The following is a 22,080-nucleotide window of genomic DNA, read 5'->3' on the forward strand; positions in this document are numbered from 1 at the left end:
AAATGTGGCTTGTGTTCACATGCTGATCAGTCAAGAGGCCTAGGATGAGAGCATGAATATCAGTGACCTGGACACTCAGGGCAGGGGCGAGACTGTCAGCATCCCTTAGGGATTTACACAGGTGCTGGTTCTCTGCATGGGGGCTGGGCCATGACTCCCAGACCTCCCAATTCCAGGCCCTTTCCAGGCCAGGCACCTAGGGTGTTTGACATAACAAGGCTAGCTCTTGTCCTGGGCCTTGTGTGAGACATGGTGACTTCATCCCTACTGCCATGCTGGTGAGTAGGTGGTGATAAGAGCCTCAACCAGGCTGTGGGCAGCGGCCTCATTTCACTGCAAGTGTGGTATGCACATACCTTGAACTGAAAATGGCAGGTCAAGACTGCCGTGTTCACCTGGGGCAGACTTCCCAGAACCGCCACTAATGTGTCGCATCACCTCCTCCCCAGCGTCTGCCCTAGGTGGAACAGAGGGATCGGCTCTCCACTCTCCACAGGCCCCAATGCTCCTGGAGACCCCAGGAGAACCAAGGCTCAGGATACCTGCCCTGTTCTCTGCCAGGGGATCAGCTGTTACCTGCTAGCCGGCTGGGAGGCCAGCCTCCACTGCCACGCATTGACTTCCTTGGCCTCCCTAATCATGGTCACATCTGCATTCTATGTGCCCAAAGGCTATAAGCTGTCCCCATTGGGCCAGTGGCCAGTCCAGCCGCTGGACTTTAGGCTGAGACGAGAGGTCCTGGATAGCCCTGAGAATTTCGAAGCTGCGTTCCACCTGGAACTCAGGCCTCTGCCACTTAGGAGCCCCTCTACTCACCCATTCATTTTGGGATTGGCCCTTTCGAACCATCCCCCTCACTATTAAGGGAAGGGAGCTATGTCAGAACACCAGGGACAGGGCCCTTATGATTTTGCTCCCATGTAGACTTGAAAAGGAGAGCAAGACACTGACAGGCAAACAAGCAAAAGCCAGTTCAGAGCCTCAGACATGAGACTAGTGTGGATCAGAGCAGAAGGGCAGTAGGGGGAGAGCGACATGTGTGTAAAGGGGCTTAGCCTTTGCGAGATGATGACGCAACAGGCAGCGGGTGCTGAGCACCCCACACAGGTATGGATGTCGGAGTAGAAGGCAGAGTAGTGCCCCTAACATGTGGGTAAGGGTGTTAAATCACGCATCCCTGCTAGGTTTCATTGAGTCAAATGGACAGACCGAGGTAGGTTTGGAGGTGCCAAACCCTAGTTTGGCATTCTTGTGATGACAGATTTCTGGACACCCTGGAACGCTGTTTGGATTCGGTGGGATTATTTTCCATCCTGTCACAGAGTTGCCTAGCAAAGACCATTGGAGTCACCTAGTGCCATTTGAAAAGGAGCAGCAGTCTCGGTGCCTCAGTGTTTCCTGCGACCATGTCCATCACCTTTCTTCTGTGTTTTGAATGCCAGAAGTATTCCAAAGGAGATGTTGGCTCATTGAGAGGTGGAAGAGGGAAAGGGTAATCCATTCTGGAACAGGGGAGTGAAAAGTAGGGAAATGAAAAGAGGGCTATGACACTGCTGACAGAGGGACACCTGGTCTCTTTCTCAATAGCTTTCCAAAAGTTCAACCTTGGGGAAGAATGAACAACCTTGTTTAGAATAAAGGGTACGTGGGAGCCATTTGTTCAGTTTGCCTTGGGCTAAATAAGGTCTCCCAGGGATCCAGGCGGATGCCAACTTTTTCATATTCCTGCTCTGTCCAGGGGATTCCCTCTGACTGAAAGTCTATCCTCATTGCTGCCCAGAAACAACCCGAATTCCTTAAGGGACAGTACAGGATGGGAGGTATTCCCTGAGTCAAACCCTCCAAAATGGATCATTGGGCCAATTCTTTTCAATGAGAAGCGGGTAGAGGGAGGGAGAAAGGTGCCAGAGAATCAGCTCGTGGCTGCTGGGTGTTGCAAAGTCTCTGGGCCCACTGCCGACTTGTCTGGAATCCTCAAATGTTAAGGCCAGCCACTATATTAACAGAACTTTGAAATGCCAGTAGTAATAATCCTGCAAATTGAAGTCACCCTCAAGAGAGCACATATTATTGTAAACCGTCAGATAATCCAGTCCCGGCCTTGCTTTCTCCCATCTCCATATCATCTTCCATAAGTCCCCTCCTGATTCTAAATGCATAAAAGAAACCACAAATTGTTATTCTTGGGAACATTTGTGATCTTGCTCCTTGGCATATGTCCTCATGTGGCTCAAAGAAACTTGAAAGTATTATTTGCAGGTTTATTTACAGGTTTCTTATGTTGACACTCTTTACCATTAAATATTAGTCTTTAAGCTTCTGTGTTATATGATTCTTAATTGTTACTATCTCTTGTTTCCACTGCTATATTATTTTCAAGAGGAGGCATTTTCTGTTAGTTATTTCTTTCTTTTGAACTGTGGTGTTATGGCATTTGTTAATCTAAAAATAAAAGGACAAAATGAGTGGCAACAAATGGTTGAGATCCAAAAGAATAGCCATTTTAGAAGCAATGATTCAGGCAGAAACCAAAATAGTGGGTTACGAGTGTCAGCTCGTGGTTGTTAGTACCAATTCAGTGCCAACAGAAATCCCCAATTTAGGGTGCAGTGAAGAAGGAAACTTTACTCAATGCAAACAGCTCAATTGTGATACAGCATGGTTTTGAGAATAGCATGGCTTTGTAACAGCTCAGTTATGAAACAGAATGGCTGCGGAGGGGCCCTGGGGCGAGGCCCTTCTCCTCCTAGACAAGTTTGTTCCAGTCTGCTCTATTCCACTCTGACTAGACCTCTTCATTGTTTCAGCTGCATCTGGGGAAATGCATTCTTCAGCCTTCAATGGAAAGGGAAAGTGTGGTCCCTGAGCAAGAGGGGAGCTGACTTACACAGATAGAAGTCCTCGCCCTTGGTCCCTGATGCAAATAAGAACTCCAAATCCTTGCAGTGTGATTGGTCCAAAAAGCACCATCTTGATTGGTCAGAACGGCGCTGCTTAGATTGGTCAGTAAAGATGCTGTTCGGGATATAGATGTGCAGCTCTGATTGGATAGGGAATGTATCAGTCCTATTGGTTAGAATAGGATTCCAGGAATTCCTTTTTAAGGATTGGCTCAGATGGCAGGAACACAGGAAATTCAGTTTATATGTCATTCTTTAGCTCCTGTGAGTTATAGTTTAACATACTTTTTTTTTTTAACCCATTTACTTTGGTATGGACCTACAGTGAGAAAGGGGAAGGTGAAGAGTTTGTAGAGTGAAAAGGTAAAGCAATGCAGAGTGAAAGGCCTGCTGGCAGTTTTCAGCCTTTAATCTATAGGTTCCCCATGGTTTTAGCCATAGGGAATGATTCTTGGTACCTGTTTCCCCTTCACAGGTGTGGGGGATGGGTGGTTAGCAATTCCAGTAGAAATCTTCCTTTGTTCTGAAGGTGTCCTCCTGGCCTGGCTGCAGGACTGGTCAGCATACTGCAGTATCTGATTGTGGCTTGACATTTTTAATTCTCTTGCCTCCTCCCTACATTATTCTTACTCTTTGCTCTGTTTGTGGAGTGTTACCCCTTTTTTAAAATAAAATTTCATTTTGACTCTAACTTTGGCATGTGTATTGAATTCTTTCTATACCCTCTGCCAAAGGACCCTCTTCTCTCAGTGCAGGGCTTGGTCTCACTGCCCCTCCACCCACCACGTGGGAATTTATTCTGTCCTGCATCATTACAAGGTATCCTTTTTCTCAGAGTACACAGGTGGTAAAGGCAAGGAGTATTTATGAGAAAGGGAAGAGGAATAATTACATGAATAAAAGGACTGCGTTTCTATAGGTGCAGATTAGCTAACATAGTGATATTAATTCCAAAGAATGTGTTTGATTATCAGTCTGGTAGCCATGTCTTTCTTGTTATCTTTGCAAACAATTATTTGAGGATACACTGCTGCTTTAGGCCCAGTCCAAAGGGTACTTTGCCCAGTTTTAATATTACAAAGGTTTGAGGAGTAAGACCTACAAGGCAGTTCCCCTGGGATGGCAGCTCAAACTCCGCTTTAAAGTGCATCTGTTTAGATTATTTTTTACACCTTTAAAACGATAAACAACTATTTACTGTTTGATTCGGCCCAAAGAATCCCATTGCTAATCATCAATGGTTTTATTGAAATGTTTGATTTTTATTCCTCACCTTTTCACTAGCTCTTTTTAGCAATGGGACCAAAAGTGGGGATTAAAAGAGCAATGAAACAAAACACGAACCTCCAAAATGGTTCTCCCTATGTCATTTCTGCGTGCCTAACATCAGGGCCAGCAGCCCAGCAGGCAGCCAATCAACTACCAGGCCGCAAACTCCAGCTGGCCAAGCTACAGGCAGTGAGGCGCCTTCTCATTCGGTTTCCGTTCCCGCCCCTCAACCCCAGTTGCGTCCCCTTTCAGAGGGGCGGGGTCAAGGAAGTGCGCACGCGCACAGCATTCTTTTCGCCTTTCACCTCCTTCCAACGTCTGGACTTAAATCCGGTATCGCTTTGAAGGCGGGGCTGGGGCCTGTTGAGGATGGGAGGTACCTGCCAACCGGAGGTGCAGGATTGTACCATCTAGACTGCTGGGCTCCCTGGTGATCATGGAGGAGCCCTCGGCGGAGGGGCTTGATGAGGAGGAGCTGCTGGTGAGAAGGCATCGCAAAGAGAAGAAGGAGTTGCAAGGTGAGGGGGTGGGGGAGTGGAACCCAGAAGTCTCAGGGCCCAGGGACGGGCGCGTGGCACGCCGGGGAATCTGGAGGGGCTTCTAATCTCCACTGTGCTAGACTTCCCCAAAGTAGCCAGTGGCCTCTTCCCTCCCGCCTTCCCTGCCCCAGCGGTCCCATAATCCCCTAAACACTTCAGTGGCTTCCTTTTCTCAGGTGCAACGCGTTCCCCCAACCCCGAGCCGCCGCTCGAGTGCTGTTGTCTGAGTACGCCTCCACGCCCCCGTGGCGGACCCAGACTGTTCCACCTCCTTTCCGGGTCTCCTTTTCCCATTCCTGCCCTACTTACCCACACTTGGCTCTAATGGGTGCTTTTTGAAATACTTTACCTCGATTTTGAGGACCCAGAAGGGATATTTGAAAGCTGTAAAAATTTCAATCATTTTTTTTTTCTCGTACCACAGCATAGTCACGGTTATGTTAATAAAGTTTTTTTTGCGGGGGGGACGACGGGGGGAGTCTCAACTTCATCTGGGCTTTTCTCTGTAATTGTCTGATTGTTATGTAATTACTCTTGATTACATAATTTTTGTATGCCCTCTCCCCTTACCATCCCCTTCTTGTTATTTCGTTTTTCCTTTAACCTGTGGGGTTTTGGTGGCTTTTCAGCCAAAATTCAAAGTATGAAGAATGCCGTTCCCAAGAATGACAAAAAGAGAAGGAAGCAACTCATTGATGATGTTGCTAAGTTGGAAGCAGAAATGGAACAGAAACAGAGAGAGGAACTGGAGCAGTTGAAACTGACTTCTAAGGAGAGTAAAGTATGTGAAGTAATGTTTCTCTTGCCTAGGGCATTTGAAAGCAATTGTCCACTTCTGTTAAACTGTTTTCTATATAAAAATCATAAAATTGGAGAGAAACCTCATGCCTCACCTTCATTATCTTTGCGACCCAGGTTTACATGGTCAGGCGTTTTTGTAAGGGAGGTCAGCAAAGAAAGTATACTTCTTTAACTATTTACTTCCCAAAAGATGAACGGATTGATAAAATTTATCTAGAGGAAGATTCACCAAATGAAAGTTGGAAGAGCAGCCTTTTAGTCCCTGAATTGCCATTAAATATGATTGTAACCTGGATAAAGTTACTTAAACTTACTGAGCATAAATTTTTCCACATATAATAAGATACAAATACTTCTGTTTAAGTAAAGATTTTGTAAGAATCAAATAGGACAACAGATGTGAAATCATTTTTAAGTTATAAAAGTGCTTTTAGAACAAGTTGTAATGAATGGAAACTTACTGATGTTTCTTGGGGAAATTGGAACATAATGGCTCATTTTAACTTATACTTATTTTATCATTGTAGCTAATATGTACTGTGTGCCAAACACCATCTTTAATAGTGCATTATCTATAATTCTCATGGTAACTATGAGGTATTACCTATAAAAAATAAGTGTAAATAATTTCATTTTTCAATTGGGAAACAGAATTTGAGAGATTAAGAACATTGTCCTGAATTCATAGCACCTAGTGTCAAAGTCACAGCTGTCTTACTCCATGATGTGAGTATTGAATTCTGTTATAACTTTGTATGGTGTGGTAATTTATTGCTTGAGTTTTGGATAGCAAGGATCAGACTTCATAACTTCACTCCATTTTGGTAATTAGAAAGTTCTTAGGTCTATGCAAAGTTTTTCTACCATAATTGAATTTTATTTGGTTTATTTTTGGTCTGCTGTTGACAGGGAAAGAGCTTGTCTGTACTGATTTATAATGATTGTTATATTAAACATAGTTTTATTTTCTTTAACTTTATTAGCCAGTCATCCAGATTCTGGCCTTCCATGCTCTTCACATATTTTATTTCCAAGTTCCTAGGCTTGATGCTCCAGGTATTGGTGTTGTCACAATCATGGTATTCTTAATTATCTCCTCGTCTTTCCTATTAGTGAGATGGTTTTGTATGCTCTCCCTGGCTTTTCAATTTTGAGATTTCTTTCCTAGGTTTCCAAGGACAAAAATGTTTGATTCTTAAGCTACATAGTGCCCAACTGTTAATATACAAACTCTCATTCTATTTTGAATTATTATCTTTTTTATAAACTTGTTCTCCTTCTGAATACTGCCCGAATTCTTATGTTATTGCTCTCTTTTTTTTTTTTTTTTTCCAGATACTTCTCTATATCTTGCTTATTGTCAGTATGGCAGTTTGTAAATTGTAACAGATTCCTCTGAAAAATATAATACTAATTTTACTAAAATCGATGACCATTCTTTGACATTTTAATCTGATTTTGATTTTTTGATCATTTGAGCCATAGCCTTGGAGAATGCTGACTGGTTATTGTTGCCAGAGGCCTTGATATGTTTTATGTATGTGTCATACTAAATACTAGTTTATATTTGCAATAATAAAATACTAGCTCCTAATTCTGATAGTTAACATCTAGCAACTTTTTTATTTCAGCAAACGTATAACCCCTATTTAATGATTAAGATTGGTTGTAATATCTTAATGATAATTGTAAGTTAAAGTCTACCTATGGTTATCAGTTTGTAGCTGGGAAATAGAAAAAGCAAAACTGTTACTAGGGTCAAGAAGCAGTGCTCATCAGTGCTTATGATGGAGAAGACCTGTGTTGCCACATTTGGAGAAGGGAAGAATGGAGTGCTGAGTAAATTGACACTTAAAAAAGTATTTGGGTGGTAAAGGTGTAGGCTTGATAAGAAGGAAATAATGCATGAGGAGAGATAAGCATTATCTTTGAAGACCTGTAAGGAAACTTCTTGGGAATCTGACAAATTCTTCCTTGTAAATAGAGAAAGGAGACAAACCATACTATCTAATATTTATCTAGTGTTCTTATTCAAATTCGAAAAGTGGGATTGCACATATTTATGATTTCCTATAATGTAATAATCTAATACTTTGATTAATAAAAGTATTTTACATTAACTAGTTAATGCTTTTTGTTTTTTCAGATAGATTCTGTTGCTGTTAACATTTCAAACTTGGTTCTTGAGAATCAGCTGCCTCGGATATCAAAAGCACAAAAGAGACGGGTATGAAAGTCAAGTATTTAAGTTAGTGCTATGTGCTCAGTACTATCTTAGGGGTTATATAGGAAAGGAGTAGAGAAAAAAATGATGGAGTTTCTTGTCAGGCTCTGAAATAACATTTATGAAACACTTGCAATGTGCTAGATATTAGGCTAGGCTTATAGATTATATGAAATCTCATTTAGTCCTGACACTAATCCTATGAAGTAGGATTTCTTACCCCATTTTATAGAAAAGAAAATAGGCCAAGGGAAAAAAAAAGTCATATTCATTTTGTAGTTCTGATAGAAGGGCGGGGGCTAAGAAGTAGTTGTGCAAAGAATACTTTTTACAATTATGTTATCCCAGACTTAATAATTCAGAGTCTTCAGAGTGTGGGCCAAGGAGATTCTGATGCACAGCTTTGGTTAAAAACTATAGTAGTAAGCGATGAAACAAAGATTTGAACCCAGAAGTTTAAGCAAGATATATAGCCATATAAAAGAAAGAAAAGTTCTTTGTGTTATGTAATGAGTTGGAATTTTAAGGAAAAATAGTTATTTAGGTAGGATATTTGAAGTAAGAGAAATATCATAGACAAAAGTATGGGAATGAAATTTTGCATTATCAAAGAACTGTAGGAATCTGATTTATTGGAATTAGTGATATCAAAATTATGGGAATGACGTAGATAGATAAGGCCTTCTCACTTCGAAAAACTTTAAATGCAATCTTTTTAGTCCCAAATATTGTTTTACTAACACCTGATGTTTTCTAGGATTTAAATGTTTATTTTTAAGCTAGCTTTGAATCTTATAATTTAGTATATAAGTTAATAGAGCATTGGCTTTGGTGTCAGATAGATGGGGTTTTAATCTCATTTATTGTGACTTCGAGTTAGATTCTTAACCCTTGTAAGCCTTGGTTTCACATGTATAAATGGGGAAAATAACACCTACTTCATAGAGTTATTGTGAAAATTAAGTAACATGCTATTTCCAAAGTTCTAATACAACGCCTAGAGAACTACTGGGTCAACAAGTGATAGACTGTTTACCGTATTAACTACTCCATAATAAATATACCTCTTAAAAAAAATTTAACCTAAAACCAGTACTTTTCGTTTGTTTGAAAGTTGATTAAGTTCAAATTGTCAAACATTTTTCACACTTAGGTGAAATTTTTTTATTAAGTAAATATGATTGAATTTTATAGGACCATGAAATTTAGATTTGTCCAACTGTTAAAATTTAGAATTCATGGTATCTTAAAAGTTACCTAGTTCAACTCTCTACTTATGATATATATTCTTTTTGCAATAGCGTTAAAATTGTCATCTATAGATCTAAAATGAAGGGCAGAATCTTTGCTTGGCTTTAGCATAACAAAATATTTGTTGGAATTTCCTTTACTTAGTAATCGATACATCTTAGAGTATTCTTTTTAATTCTGAGAAACATAAGGATACAACTCCTTTCTGTCATTATCAAAACTGGTTCATCCCCACCTGGACCCTTTGGGAACAAGACAAACAAAAACAAATTAAATTTCCTTATCTTAAACGTTTTGTAATTTTTCTCCTAAAATACTGCATACCTTTTTTTGGCTATACCCTCAAAGATCTTATCGTTTATAGTCAGCAGCTTTTAACACTTGGCAGAGAAAATATCCTAGAACTAATGCCCCAAGTTTCTTTTGCTTTCTTATATCAGTAGGATTCTGGAACAGAAAACACTAAAAGCTTATAATACATAAGAAAATGGAACCTGAAAAAGAATGGATAATTAGTTATTAGACTTATTTTGACTTTTTTCTTTTTTTTGGCCAAAGGCACCAAGAATTGAAAAGCCAATTAATGGTATTTATCTTTAGGAGCGAGAACAACTCTGGTAGAAAAACATGACAAAATTTTATGACGATTTGTTACTGGAATGTCGTAGAGCAAATCTCTTATTTTTAATCTAGAAAAGGATAGGGAGTATTTATTTGATTCAGAGAACTTCAGTGCTTCAATTTAGTTTGGCAGAAAGAATTAAAAGTAGAACTTAGAAGAACTGGGTTCCAAAATATGAAATTTGAGAGCTAGAATGAGATATAGTTCAGTTTCTTTAGTCTACAAATGAGAATACTTGAGGCCCAAATTGTTTCAATGGCATGCTGAAAGTTTGATACAAATCCAGGACTAGTACTCAATTCTTAAGGTTCCTCTTTAGAGTTGTTTTTGCTATATTACTACATCAACATGATTCTAGTTTCACTGACAGTGTATATGAATTATGTAATATATTTTCATCTTTTATATGTTTTTTCTTTAGACTTCACTGATGATATTCTATCTCCAGTACTAGGGTTGTAGAAACAAAAATGCCTAATGCCATTAGGAAACTATACTGTTGACATAAGAAACATCTAAATTTGTGGAGAATTTTTATAAGAGTCTATTTACGCTAAACTGAGGACATATGCCAGGGAGTAAGATCTCAAGTGTTTTGGAGAGTAAATTAGCAGTTTCTGTTAAGCATTTGAGATTAAGGAGGGAACATAAGGAAGATTACAGGAAGGTGGCAGAAAGCAAGGCGGTGCTTTGGATTACAATTAAGATTATATGGCTTCCTGAAGGTGGTCTCTGCTTTAGCCGGAGGGGTCTGAAAGGGGACTTTTCACAGGTGTGTTAACCTAGATGAATAGAAACAATGGACAGGGCTTCCTTAAGACAAAGATAAATCTTTTCCTAAAGCAATTTTATGCCTGGGGCATAACTATTCACCATGACCTGCCCAGTTAGGAATTTATGATCAGATCACCCTGTGGGGTTACTTTCAATAGAACTGTGTCTACAGTACTTTGCATACCCTACCTGGTGCCTTAGAAATGAAATACAATTGCTGTGTCATATTGAAGCAGAGCATAGGGAGAAAAAAATGAAATGATTAGATTAGTATTTTAGAGGTTTTACAACGAACGGTTTTGCAATTAGTAAAAAGTTCCACTCTGCCAGTAAATAGTACATTATATCATAAGTTCAGCTTTCATCTGCTCCAGTTTTTATTCTGATTCAGGTACCTGGATAGAAGGAGCTCTCTGTTTTTCCTTGGCCCCTGCTCTACCCACTGTATGGGCTTTGGAAATCTTTGTGTGTGCAGTTTCCTCAGAAAAGGAAGATAAGAGGTTTTGAACTAGATGATACCTAAGGTGCTTTTTATCCCACTCCTCTGAAAATGTTTTTTAGTCTTTTATAAAGTAATAGTGCCATCTTGTGTATTAAGATTTTATGCTTCTGTGGTCCACAATTTTAGGTATGCAGTGAGATAAATTTGTTCATGTTGTTTCCGGAATGGTTGGAATTGGGAGAAAATACTTAAAGAGGCTTATGTTTTATTAGGGAGGTAATAGTTTTTGATTCAGGTAACTTAGAGGTCACTTTAGGTTCATCTAGCGGGACACTTAACAGGCATATAGTACAATATGTGACATTAAATTGAAATTTGCCTTTCCCTTTGCTTCTTCTGCCCAAAGGAGAAGTTAGAGATATGAAAATCTTCACCTTTTCCTAGGTTTACCCTGTAATTTGCTACCAATATCAAGATTCATAGAATTTAGTTTAATTATTTTTATTCTCTTAAATTTGAAAGCATTTCCTAAATATACAAGTAAAACATACAGTGGAGAATTCGAAAGAAGCAGAAAAGTGCAATGCACACACACAACCAAATAAAACTTATTTTGTAATCCTACCATCTAGAGAAAAGTACTGTAAATACTTTGTGTATGTCCTTCTAGTGTTTTTTTTTTTTTTAAACAGTGTGTGTGCATACTTAATGTATATTAACTACAGATGCTCTTCAACTTACGATGGGGTTAAATCCTGATAAACTCATCATTGGTTGTAAATATCATTTAAGTTGAAAATGCATTGAACACACCTAACTTACATGCATCATAACTTAGCCTAACCTACCTGAAACATGCTCAGGACACTTTACATTTGCCTACAGTTGGGCAAAATCATCCAACACAGCAAATACAGTGTAGAGTATCAGTTGTTTATCCTCGTGATCATGGCTAACTGGAAGCTGCAGCTGGCTGCCATTGCCCAGCATCACGAGAGAGTATCCTGCTGCATATCGCTAGCCTGAGAAAAGATAAAAATTCAAAGTAAGGTTTCAACTAGATGTATGTGCTTTCACACTAGAGTAAAGTTGAAAAATTTTAAGTCAAACCACTGTAAGTGGGGGACTGTTTTTATATACCTTTTTTGCCCCAAACTCATGTCTTGATACTTTTCCTTGGTACTATAGCTATACGAACTGTGTTTATCTATGAAACATAGTGCTTCTGGCTTTTAATTCTTGCTAGTCCAACTGTCAAGAACTTTTTCTCTTCTTCCCCAACCTTCTCATTCTACCTTCTATCCATCCTTTATGTCACAAATCTTTTACTGACCTCCTAATCTCATCCTTGTATATGCTTTATGGGAAGATTTCTTATGACATTTGAGTAAAGAAAGGTGCAGAATGTAATGTATACCATATTTGTTTAAAAGTTTTCTTTTTATACATTTCCAATGAGTACATTTGTATTTATTAAAATGCATAGGAAAAAATCTAGAAGGATATACAACAGATACCTACAGTAGGTACTGGGATTAGCAGTGGTCTTTAAGGGGTACTTGAGTCTGTCTATAATATTTTAATTTTTTACGAAGAATATTTTTACCTGTTACTTTAATAAAACATGTATGTTCGTGTTTATATGCACATTTTTTTTTTTTTTAAAGCTAGGTAGAGTTCCTGTACTTTTCTAAAGACTTTAGCACGTTAATGCCTCATTGGTGGAGTGGTAAATTAAAAAGCTTGCATTAGCCTGGACTTAAATAAATATATGATAATGATGCTTTAAGGCCGAGAACAATCCAGTCTTAAGACAATACATTGAAATCAGTAAGTAAAGTTTTAGAAACTTGCCATGTAGTTTTTAAAAGTTTTTAAATTTTTCAAAGAAAATTTGAGAGCTTTTGTCTAGGTACAGAGCTAGGTACTGGGTACACAGAAAGATAGTTTGCCCTTAAAGGAGTTCACAGTACAGAAGATTCTACAAGTTATGAAATCATCAATGCTATAGTGCTTGTGGTAAAAGGGAGAAAAATGGCAAAAATGTTTTGAGAATCTTATGTCTGTCTCCTTAAATGTAAATTAGCCCTAATTATTATGAATTAACTTTTCTACATTCTCTCCTTAGGACAAAAAAGCTGCATTAGAAAAGGAGCGGAAAGAAAGGATAGCTGAAGCTGAAATTGAGAACTTATCTGGAGCTAGACACATAGAAAGTGAAAAACTTGCTCAAATATTGGCAGCTAGACAGTTGGAAATCAAACAGATTCCATCTGATGGTCACTGTATGTATAGAGCCATTGAAGATCAACTGCAAGGACAGGACTGCCCTCTGACTGTGGCTGCCTTAAGAAGTCAAGCTGCTGACTATATGCAAAACCACGTAGAAGACTTTCTGCCATTTTTAACAAACCCTAATACAGGAGATCTATATACTCCAGGTTATTTATTTGTCTTTACTACATCTTGTTGTCGTGGTTGTTGTTGTTAAATAGAGTGATCCCTGGGACTGAGAATAAGAAAAACTCATATCGTTCTTATGGGGAAAAATATCTCAAAATTTAGGCAGATTTATTTCCTATAATTTTAACAGATATTAGCATATTTTACAAGATCTTTTAAGTACTTAACCATTTTGTAGTTAAAATATGTTAATTGTGTCATATAAGATGCTGATGCAAATAAGTTAACAGCTTCCAGAATGACAAGTTGGAGGCACTGTTTGATGCTAGCTCTGGGAAAGGAGTTTCACCTCATTTGTACTTTTACCCTGATTCTTTTTTCACATTTCTTATAGTTTTACAGTGAACCTGATTTTATAGGGGCTGCATTTTTATTCTTTTGATGTGTTCTTTTGCATGCAGATTTAGGCTTTAAAGTACATGTCAAGATAGTGAATAAGGTGACAGTTTTGGGGTGGGTAATGATTGCTTGGGTTAAAGAGGGAGAAGAAGGACCTGTTACATACTTAAGGTTCTTGGGCCTCAGGCTGAGGGAGGGAAGCAGAAATGTATTGCTTTGCTCTTCTTGGATGGTGAGGCGGCAGAAAATTGGAGTGGGTTAAATTCTGGAAAGCACAGGTAGAGAAGGAGGAAGTTCATATATTGAACAGTTTCATCAGGAATTGTGGAAGCTATAAAAGGGATCTTGTTACATGATTTATGAAAATTATTAAGTTTTATATTGTTTATTCTCTACAGAAGAGTTTGGAAAGTACTGTGATGATATTATAAACACAGCTGCATGGGGAGGTCAACTTGAGGTAAGTTTGTAATTATTCATCATGATAGCGAATTGTTAAATTATTTCTAAATCCCATCTGTAGTTTTGACATTTTTCAGATGATCCTAACATCTCTTTGAAGATTCCCTTTCTTTAAATATTAGCTGGTTCTATATTGACAAAGCATTGAAGTGTAGGAGGATAACATTCTTAGGCCTTTAAGTATGTACCTTCAGGAAGTAAAGCACTGTTTCATTTTAAATAGCCGGGTGTTTGATCTGTGGGTTGGTGTAGGTGGTGTTGCACCTGTGTGTTTCCAATTGTGATACTGCTATTGGCACTGTGTTTGATGTTTTGAACTTATGAAAGTTAAGATTTTACTCAAGTACTGTAATATTTGCCCTAGTGGCTCAGCTGATGAAAAATAACATACCTATTACATCAGACATAGAAGACAATATTTTTATGTGCTATTACAGGTCAAATCCTACCATGAATTCCTAGTTGGTAATGACTGACTGAAAGCAGTATTGATGTCATGAATTCCTAGTTGGTAATGACTGACTGAATTGAAAGCAGTATTGATGAATTAAAATTCACATGTAAGAAAACAATGTTTAGTCACTTGTAGAGAGTTAATTAGGATTTTTTTGTCTCTAATTATTTATTGTACTTTGTTAATTTTGTTTCATTAAAATAAAATAAACCAAACCTCTAAGTGGTCCAAATGGTAATGAGGCAACCTGGGTGATTAGAAAGTTAGGAAATAAGAGGAGAAATCTTGGGTTTGGGTTTTGGCTTTTCCTTCCACTTCTCAGTTTTGTGATCATGAGGGAGTCAATCTCCCGAGCTTGAGTTTCCTAATTATTGAATGGGAATAATAAAAAACCTATGTGTACCTCAGCAGGTCATTTGTGGACACTAAGGCAAGAACTATATGCATAGAAGTTTGTAAGCTAAAGTGCCAGGTGGATGAATCTAGCAGTGTTATTAATATAGTGATTAATCGTTTTGAATAGTTTGTAGCTCTGGGTATTTTCCTTTAAGAACTATATTGTTTGAAGGTATGACATAAATGTTTCTTCAAAATCTTTTTCTGAGCAGTACTGTATTTGTACCTCTTCTGAGCCATGAGAAGGAACTGTGTCCATTTGTTTTGTGTTCCTTTCCTGGGTCTCTGAAACTCAAGAAGTTTTCATAGTAGCATTGTGACTACATTAGGAGTAATTAATTAAAGATGTTTGACTTTTCTTACAAGGATCACAAGTTAATATGAGTATTAGAGACCTAAGTGACTCTTTCTAAATTGAAAAAACTTTTAAAAATTCTTTGAAGGACATTTCTCATAAGTTGTTCATCTCTGAATCCATTTGAAATAAGAATTGCTATTTTTACAATAGGGTAAATTTAAATTATTAAAGAGAAAATCTTTGTATGGTTTCTGAAGACTTAGAAGGGATGTTAAGATTTTCAGAACTTGCTTTGCACCCTCCATTCTGAGCTAGCTTTTAAAAAATGTTATTTTAGGTATGAGGAAAAACTATCTCAAAGGAACATTTGTTTTTTTTCCTTTTGGTATTTTTTTCCCCGTCTTTATTGAAATAGACAATTAGTTGCTTGTAGTATATTTTACAATTCCATGAGTTTTTTTTTTTTTAATTATAGTTGGCATACAATAATATACCAATTTCAGTTGTATAGCATAGTGATCAGAGATTCACATAATTTGCAAAGTGATTTGTACCTCTTAATCCTTTTTTTTCATCCTCCCCAATGCCCCTCCCATCTAGTAGCCCTCAAAATATTCTCTGTATCTATAAGTTTACTTCCACTTTTGTTGTTGTTCTTGATTTTGTTCTTCAGATTCCACATGTATGTGAAATCATGTAATATTTGTATTTCTCTATCCGACCCATGTCATTCAGTGCAATATCCTCTAGGTCCATCAAGGCAATATCTTTTTCAATCCCCTTCCTTTTAGTCTGTGTGTGTCTTTTAATCTGAAGTGAGTCTCTTGTAGGTAGCATATGTAGGGGTCTTGTTTTCTAATCCATTCAGCCACTCTATCTTTTGGTTGGAGCACTTAATTCTTTTCCATTTGAGGTACTTGTTGATAGGAACGTAATTATTACCGTTCTTTATTCATGTTTTTGATACATGTTTTTTCTTCTTAAAGAAGTTCCTCCAACATTTCCTGTAATACTGGCTTGGTGTTGATAAATTCCTTTAGCTTATTTTTGTCTGAGAAGCTCTTTATCTGTCCTTCAACTCTAAATGATAGCTTTGCTGGATAAAGAATTCTTGGTTGTAGATTCTGGGTTTTCATCACATCGAATATTTTGTGCCAAGGCCTTCTATCTTGCATGTTTTCTTTTGAGAAATCAGCTGCCAGTTTTATGGGTGTTCCCTTATAAGTAATGATCTGTTTTTCTCTCTCTGCTTTAAATATTCTTTCTTTGTATTTAACCTTTGGCATTTTAATTATATGTCTTGGTGTGGGCCTCTTTGGGTCCCTGGTTTTTGGGATTCTCTAGCTTCCTAGGGTTTTATATATATTTCCTTCACCAGGTTAAGGAAGTTTTCCATCATTATTTCTTCAAATAGCTCTTCAATGTCTTTTTTTTTTTTCCCCCAATACCCCTACGACAGAGATATTTTTACATTTAATAGTGTCCCATAGGCTCCTTAAATTATTATTAATATAGTCTTTTTTCTTGCTATTTTGATTGAGTGTCCTTGGCTTTCCCATCCTCTATGTAGGTCATTTGATCCTCTTCTTTATTCACTCTGTTTATTCTATTTAATATACTTCTCATCTCAGATAATGTGTTCTTCATTTCTGACTGGTTCTCTTTTATAATTTCCATTTTTATATTTTTTATCTCTTTGTTGAAGTTCTCACTGACTTCATCTACACTTTGCATAAGTTCATTGAACATCTTTATAACCAATGTTTTAGACTCTGCATCTTTTCAATTGCCTGACTTCATTATTTCTGGATCTCTGTTCTGCTCTCTCATATGGTTTCTCCTTCTTTGTCTTCCCATTTTGGCTGCATTTCTGTGTTTGTTTCTATGTACTAAGCAAAGCTCCTAGGTCTGCCAGTCTTATTAGTGCAACTTTGTGTAGGAGGTGTCCAGTGGCACAGTCCTGAGAGGGGTTCAGCTGCAGGCCAAATTTAGCCCCAGGTTGTGCCCCTCTTGGGCCACCTGTTAAGATTCAGCAAACAATCCACAGATGCTGTGCTTATAGTTACCTCAAAAGGCCACACCAGAAACCGAGGCCAACTGCCACCAGTGTGGCTTGGCCCTGCTCAGCAAGGGGCATCTGACTAAGTGAGGGCACAGCTGGATGTGGCTTGGGTGGGGCCACGAGTTGAGGGAAGCTTCAGGGAATCCTCTGGGCAGAGTAACCTCTGTTATCCAGTTTGATGACATCTGGGTGTGGTGGCGCTGGGTCCACGCACTGAAAGAGGGGAGGGCTCAACAGGGGAACAGTGGATACCACCAGCACTTCATTACAGAGCAAGTCTCCCCTTGGCTCTCTGACAATTCAGTATTCCCCATGGAAGTCCCTGGTGCCACCTGTGTAGCTGAACCAGTGCTTGTGCTCAGAGTGAGCAGGTCCATCACCATGAAATTCTGCTCGCAGACACGGCCCCTTTAAGAGGCCTCTGCAGCTGCCAGCCACCGCTGCAGTGGCCTCTGTCCCACTCAGCAGCTCTGGACCCGTCAGCCCATCGTCCTCGCCTCGTCCTACCTTCTGCCATTGCCGGGTGATTTCTTAGTTCTCTCCCTAGTTGTATGGCTTGTTTATCTAGATCCCAGATGATTTTCCTTGCTGTTTGCTCCTTGTTGATGTCACAACTTTGATTCAGTCACCAGAGGGATGAACAGAGCCTCTATCATCTATGCCATTTCTTTTTCCTCATTCTCAAAGGGACATTGTTATGCAATAGAGTATGGGATTAAATTTGCCACCATGAAGCATAGAACCTTTTTCATATTCCTCGAGTAATTTAATACTTTTGTTTAAAACTTCCTAAAACTTCCATGTTTTAGACAGAATGATCTTCTAGTGGGGCAGATGTATAGATCAGGGCACTATGATTGAAGACTGTTAAGGGATTAATTTGTTTATGAACTTTCTCCATTCAGTTGCAGGTCATTTTATTTCCTTGTGCTTGACTTTAGGTAGGCCTTCAAGATCATCTGAAAAGCTTTAAAAAAAATAACCAATTTGCTCTGCTCCTTCTCTTTCCCCCCTCCCTCCAAAATTGTAATTGATTTGGTCTGCTGCTTCAACAATGATTTACTAAAAACTTTTTATTATGGAAATTTTAAATTATATTCAAAAATAGACCAATGAACTCCGTCTACCCATCCCCTCACTTTAACTATGACATTGATATGTCTAAGAAGCTGTTGTGTAGCCAGAGCTTGAAACTTCTGCATTTGATTTAATAAACATTTATTTTTTAATTATTTTTTAATTTTAAGGTATTAAGTGCCTTCTGTATGCCAGGCTCTCGGTGTACATTGACGAACAGGGCAGATCCCTGCCCTTACTGATTGCCCAATTCATGCGTACCTTAGTAGTTCATAATTTCAGTAAGATTTACATTTTTATTTTTTTTAACGATGCATTTTCTTTCTTATAGCTAAGAGCCCTGTCTCATATTTTACAAACACCAATAGAGATAATACAGGCAGATTCTCCTCCTATTGTAGTTGGTGAAGAATATCACAAAAAACCATTAATACTTGTGTAAGTACCTAGAAATGTCTACTGTTATATTTTTCATATTAAGACAAAAAGGATTATTTAAAAATTTTAGGTTGTGTTGTTGATTAATTGAAAAAAAACTTGTCAGTAGAATCATGCTTATTTTATGTTAACGGCAATTATAAAATTAGAAAGCATTTTTAAAATATGTGATTTAGATACTCGTTTAAATCTCTAGTGATTTATTTTTGTGTATGAGTTAAGAATAAAGTTATTTCTAAAGGTTACAAAGTTTTAGAATTAGTTTGCATATTGTCCTAGTTTGACATTAATAATGCTAAAAGTTTCAACAAGTGAAAAAGCTGAAATATATTTATGTTGCCTGATTATTCCTTAGAGATTTTTTTCTTCATATTATAAAAGTATTTTATGCGATTGAGAAATCTCTGAAACACAACATGGAGAGTTTGCTCTTGGCTTCAGTGTTTTATTAGCTAACTCTACTAAGGTGGTCATTAATGGCTTGGATTTAGGTGAAAATTTCAGCTTATTGAGTAGTCAGCATTTCAATCCTTTTTTTCTCCAATGATTGTGTTTTACTTAAACTTAGCAGACAGAGTTACAGGTCTTATTGACTGCCACTGCTTTTCACATGGTGTTAAACTTAAGTATGCTTATGTAGTTTATTAAATGATACCTCTGTGGAGTGATTCATTCAGAATACTTGGTTTTATATGCTTAATAAATATGTATAAATATTCATCAAAACTACTCATTTCTTTTTTTTTTTTATTTCAGATATATGAGACATGCATATGGCTTAGGAGAACATTACAATTCTGTTACATGGTTGGTGAACAGAGCTACTGAAAATTGCAGCTAGTTTACAAAAAGTTGCACAATTATGTTTTAGTACCAATATATGAGTATTCAAACCAAGTGCTGGATTGTTCTAAATGTTACTGGAAAAACACAACTACCTGAAATTTGTTTTATGGCAAAGCTACTAACAGGTTTTTAGAAAATGTCTCAGAGATAAACTTTAACCAGTGTCCCCGAAGCGGTATTTTAAAAACACATGTAAATCCATTGTGGAGATCATTTATAGACCAAGATGCAACCCTATTTGCTGATATTTTTATTAATATAGGATCCTGAACGTTCTGTTGAAATAAAATCTTAAATGTTTTACTAAAAGCTTACAGTAACCACTTCAGTGTAATTTTTCTTGAAGAAATGAGACTCAGTCTCTTTGTCATTGCAATACTGTGGTGATCGTGATAGCGACTTTAACGCTTATAAATGAACTTGATTGCGGTAACCTTGGTATCAATGGGATTAATACTGTGAACCTTTTTATAAGCCCATCAAAGTATAGCTGAGAAGCTTGCTTTAATGATTAAGAATTGTAAAATATTTTTTCCTATGGGAATCAGTTATATTTTAAGAAATGAGACAAATTTGAAGGTAAATAGGTATTCCCTATCAGATTTAAACCTCTAAAGCAGTGGTCCCCGACTTTTTTGGCACCAGGGACCAGTGCTCCTATGAGAATCTAATGCCTGATGATCTGAGGTAGAGCTGAGGTGGTGACGCTAGTCCTGGGGAGTGGCTTCAAATACAGACGAAGCTTCACTCCCTGCTTACTTCCTGCTGTGCAGCTCTGTACAAGTCCGTGGCTAGGGGGTTGGGGACCCCTGCTCTAAAGAATTACAGCTTAGCCTTTTATTTGTGTGTAACTTAAAAAAAACCCAACGGATTCTTGTCTAATTCACTTGTTACTACTTGCTGTTTCTTAAACTTCAGAATGGAATTAGTGCCATCATTTCTTGATTATCTTCATAACTACAGTTTTTTGGTTTGTTGTGTTTTCTTTATCACCACTCAGCTGCTTTGCTTTCCTTGCAGCATTTTCCACTAAGAAATAGTTTGTGGCCTCACTTAACCTTTAACTTGTACAATTTGAAAGAGTAGCAATGTAAAAAGGCCCAAGGCTAAAATTTCTTCAAATTTTCTTTTCCAATTTGTTTTACAAGATCTTTCTCTGTTTTATTTTCTAGGATTAAAAGAAAGCCTTTGTTACTTGTTATTTTGTTTGCCTTATTAATGTACCTTTCCTTAACTCAAGTATTTTCAGTATTTTTTTTATTACATTATGGATAAAGTTGAAAGCCACTCTTTAGGAGTCAAGACTATATAGTAAAATCAGTATACAATGCTTTTTGGTGTGAATGATTTATCTAAATCAGATTTCAGGTTACATATAACGTATTCCATCTAAGAAGATAGTACTTATATATACAAATGTGTCTGATATATAAGGAAGTATTATGAAAATGAGACTTTCTTGGTTGGATCTATTTTTCCCCAATTAGAAATAACTAGTAACATTGAGCATGAAGTTTATGACATTTTAATTTGAGCTTCATTAATCCAGCTAATTTTTACAATTAAATATGGAGTTTATAGTATTTAAAATGAGGTGTCAGTCTCACCTGCCTAGCAGGTGACTATGTAGGAAGCTGGTCAACTAGAGCAAGTGAGTACTGCATTTCAAGAGTTTAAAAACAATTCTGCCTGCCAAACAAAATATATTCTGAAGGTTGCTTGTTTTGTAATCCATGATCTGAATTTCTGGGGGTCTGAAATGTATAAAATAATGAAATTTTAAAACACTAAATATCTTGGCTTTATTTTGAAGTAATTTAGTACTTTAAAAGATAAACATTAGGAAGTAATAAAATAAGATCATGAATCCTCGTTATTACAAATTCCATCTATATTTAAAGTATTCTAAAATAACCTGCTGGTAGCTATTGTTTTCCCTAACGAGTGTTTTCTTGATTATAGGTTTATTTTTTATTTTTATTTTTAAACGCCCAATATGGTTATGAACAAGACATGTATGGTTAACTTCCATTCTTTCATAAAACTTCAGATAAAAATCATTTTAGCTGTAACCTAAAATTTAAGTCTTTAAAAAATGGCAGATGTTAATTTAAAAGCACGTACACTAATTTAGTTTGCTGTATGATGACAGTTTAATAGAAGTTTTCTAATCTTTATTTGGTCCTAACTCAAAAAGTGTTAGAGTTCTGGAATCTGTGTTAAGCCAAGAATTTTATTCCCTTAAATATGTTTACAACTTGTATAAAGCAAAAAAGAGTGTTATAACTATAGTGAACAATATAGTTTTGTTCATATCTGTTTGCCAAAAGAATAAAAGATGAATTAAGTAAACATTTGTTCAAATTGTTGTTCTTTAACAGTTTTAGAATATAGAAATAGAGGAAACTCATTTTGTTTTAGAA

General features: G+C 37.2%; 1 protein-coding gene across 1 annotated transcript; it reads left to right on the plus strand.

The window, feature by feature from the left end:
- The first annotated feature begins 4,457 nt into the window (after nt 1–4,457).
- Nucleotides 4,458–22,009, plus strand: OTUD6B (OTU domain containing 6B). Its single transcript, XM_011384813.2, has 7 exons — nt 4,458–4,687; nt 5,338–5,489; nt 7,656–7,736; nt 12,951–13,263; nt 14,023–14,084; nt 18,705–18,811; nt 19,568–22,009. The coding sequence occupies exons 1-7, from the start codon at nt 4,606–4,608 to the stop codon at nt 19,650–19,652; spliced, it is 882 nt and encodes a 293-aa protein (XP_011383115.1). The 5' UTR covers nt 4,458–4,605; the 3' UTR covers nt 19,653–22,009.
- The last annotated feature ends 71 nt before the right edge of the window (nt 22,010–22,080 follow it).

The sequence above is a fragment of the Pteropus vampyrus genome, unplaced genomic scaffold (genome assembly GCF_000151845.1).
Source record: "Pteropus vampyrus isolate Shadow unplaced genomic scaffold, Pvam_2.0 Scaffold627, whole genome shotgun sequence".
NCBI classification, from domain to species: domain Eukaryota; kingdom Metazoa; phylum Chordata; class Mammalia; order Chiroptera; family Pteropodidae; genus Pteropus; species Pteropus vampyrus.

Bases quoted from the DNA above. Each gene is read 5' to 3' on its own strand.
- OTUD6B (XM_011384813.2), top strand. From the start codon at position 4,606: ATGGAGGAGCCCTCGGCGGAGGGGCTTGATGAGGAGGAGCTGCTGGTG. The intron at 13,264-14,022 runs GTTATTTATTTG...TATTCTCTACAG, and splicing joins AGGAGATCTATATACTCCAG to AAGAGTTTGGAAAGTACTGT. The intron at 18,812-19,567 runs GTAAGTACCTAG...TTTTTATTTCAG, and splicing joins AAAAAACCATTAATACTTGT to ATATATGAGACATGCATATG.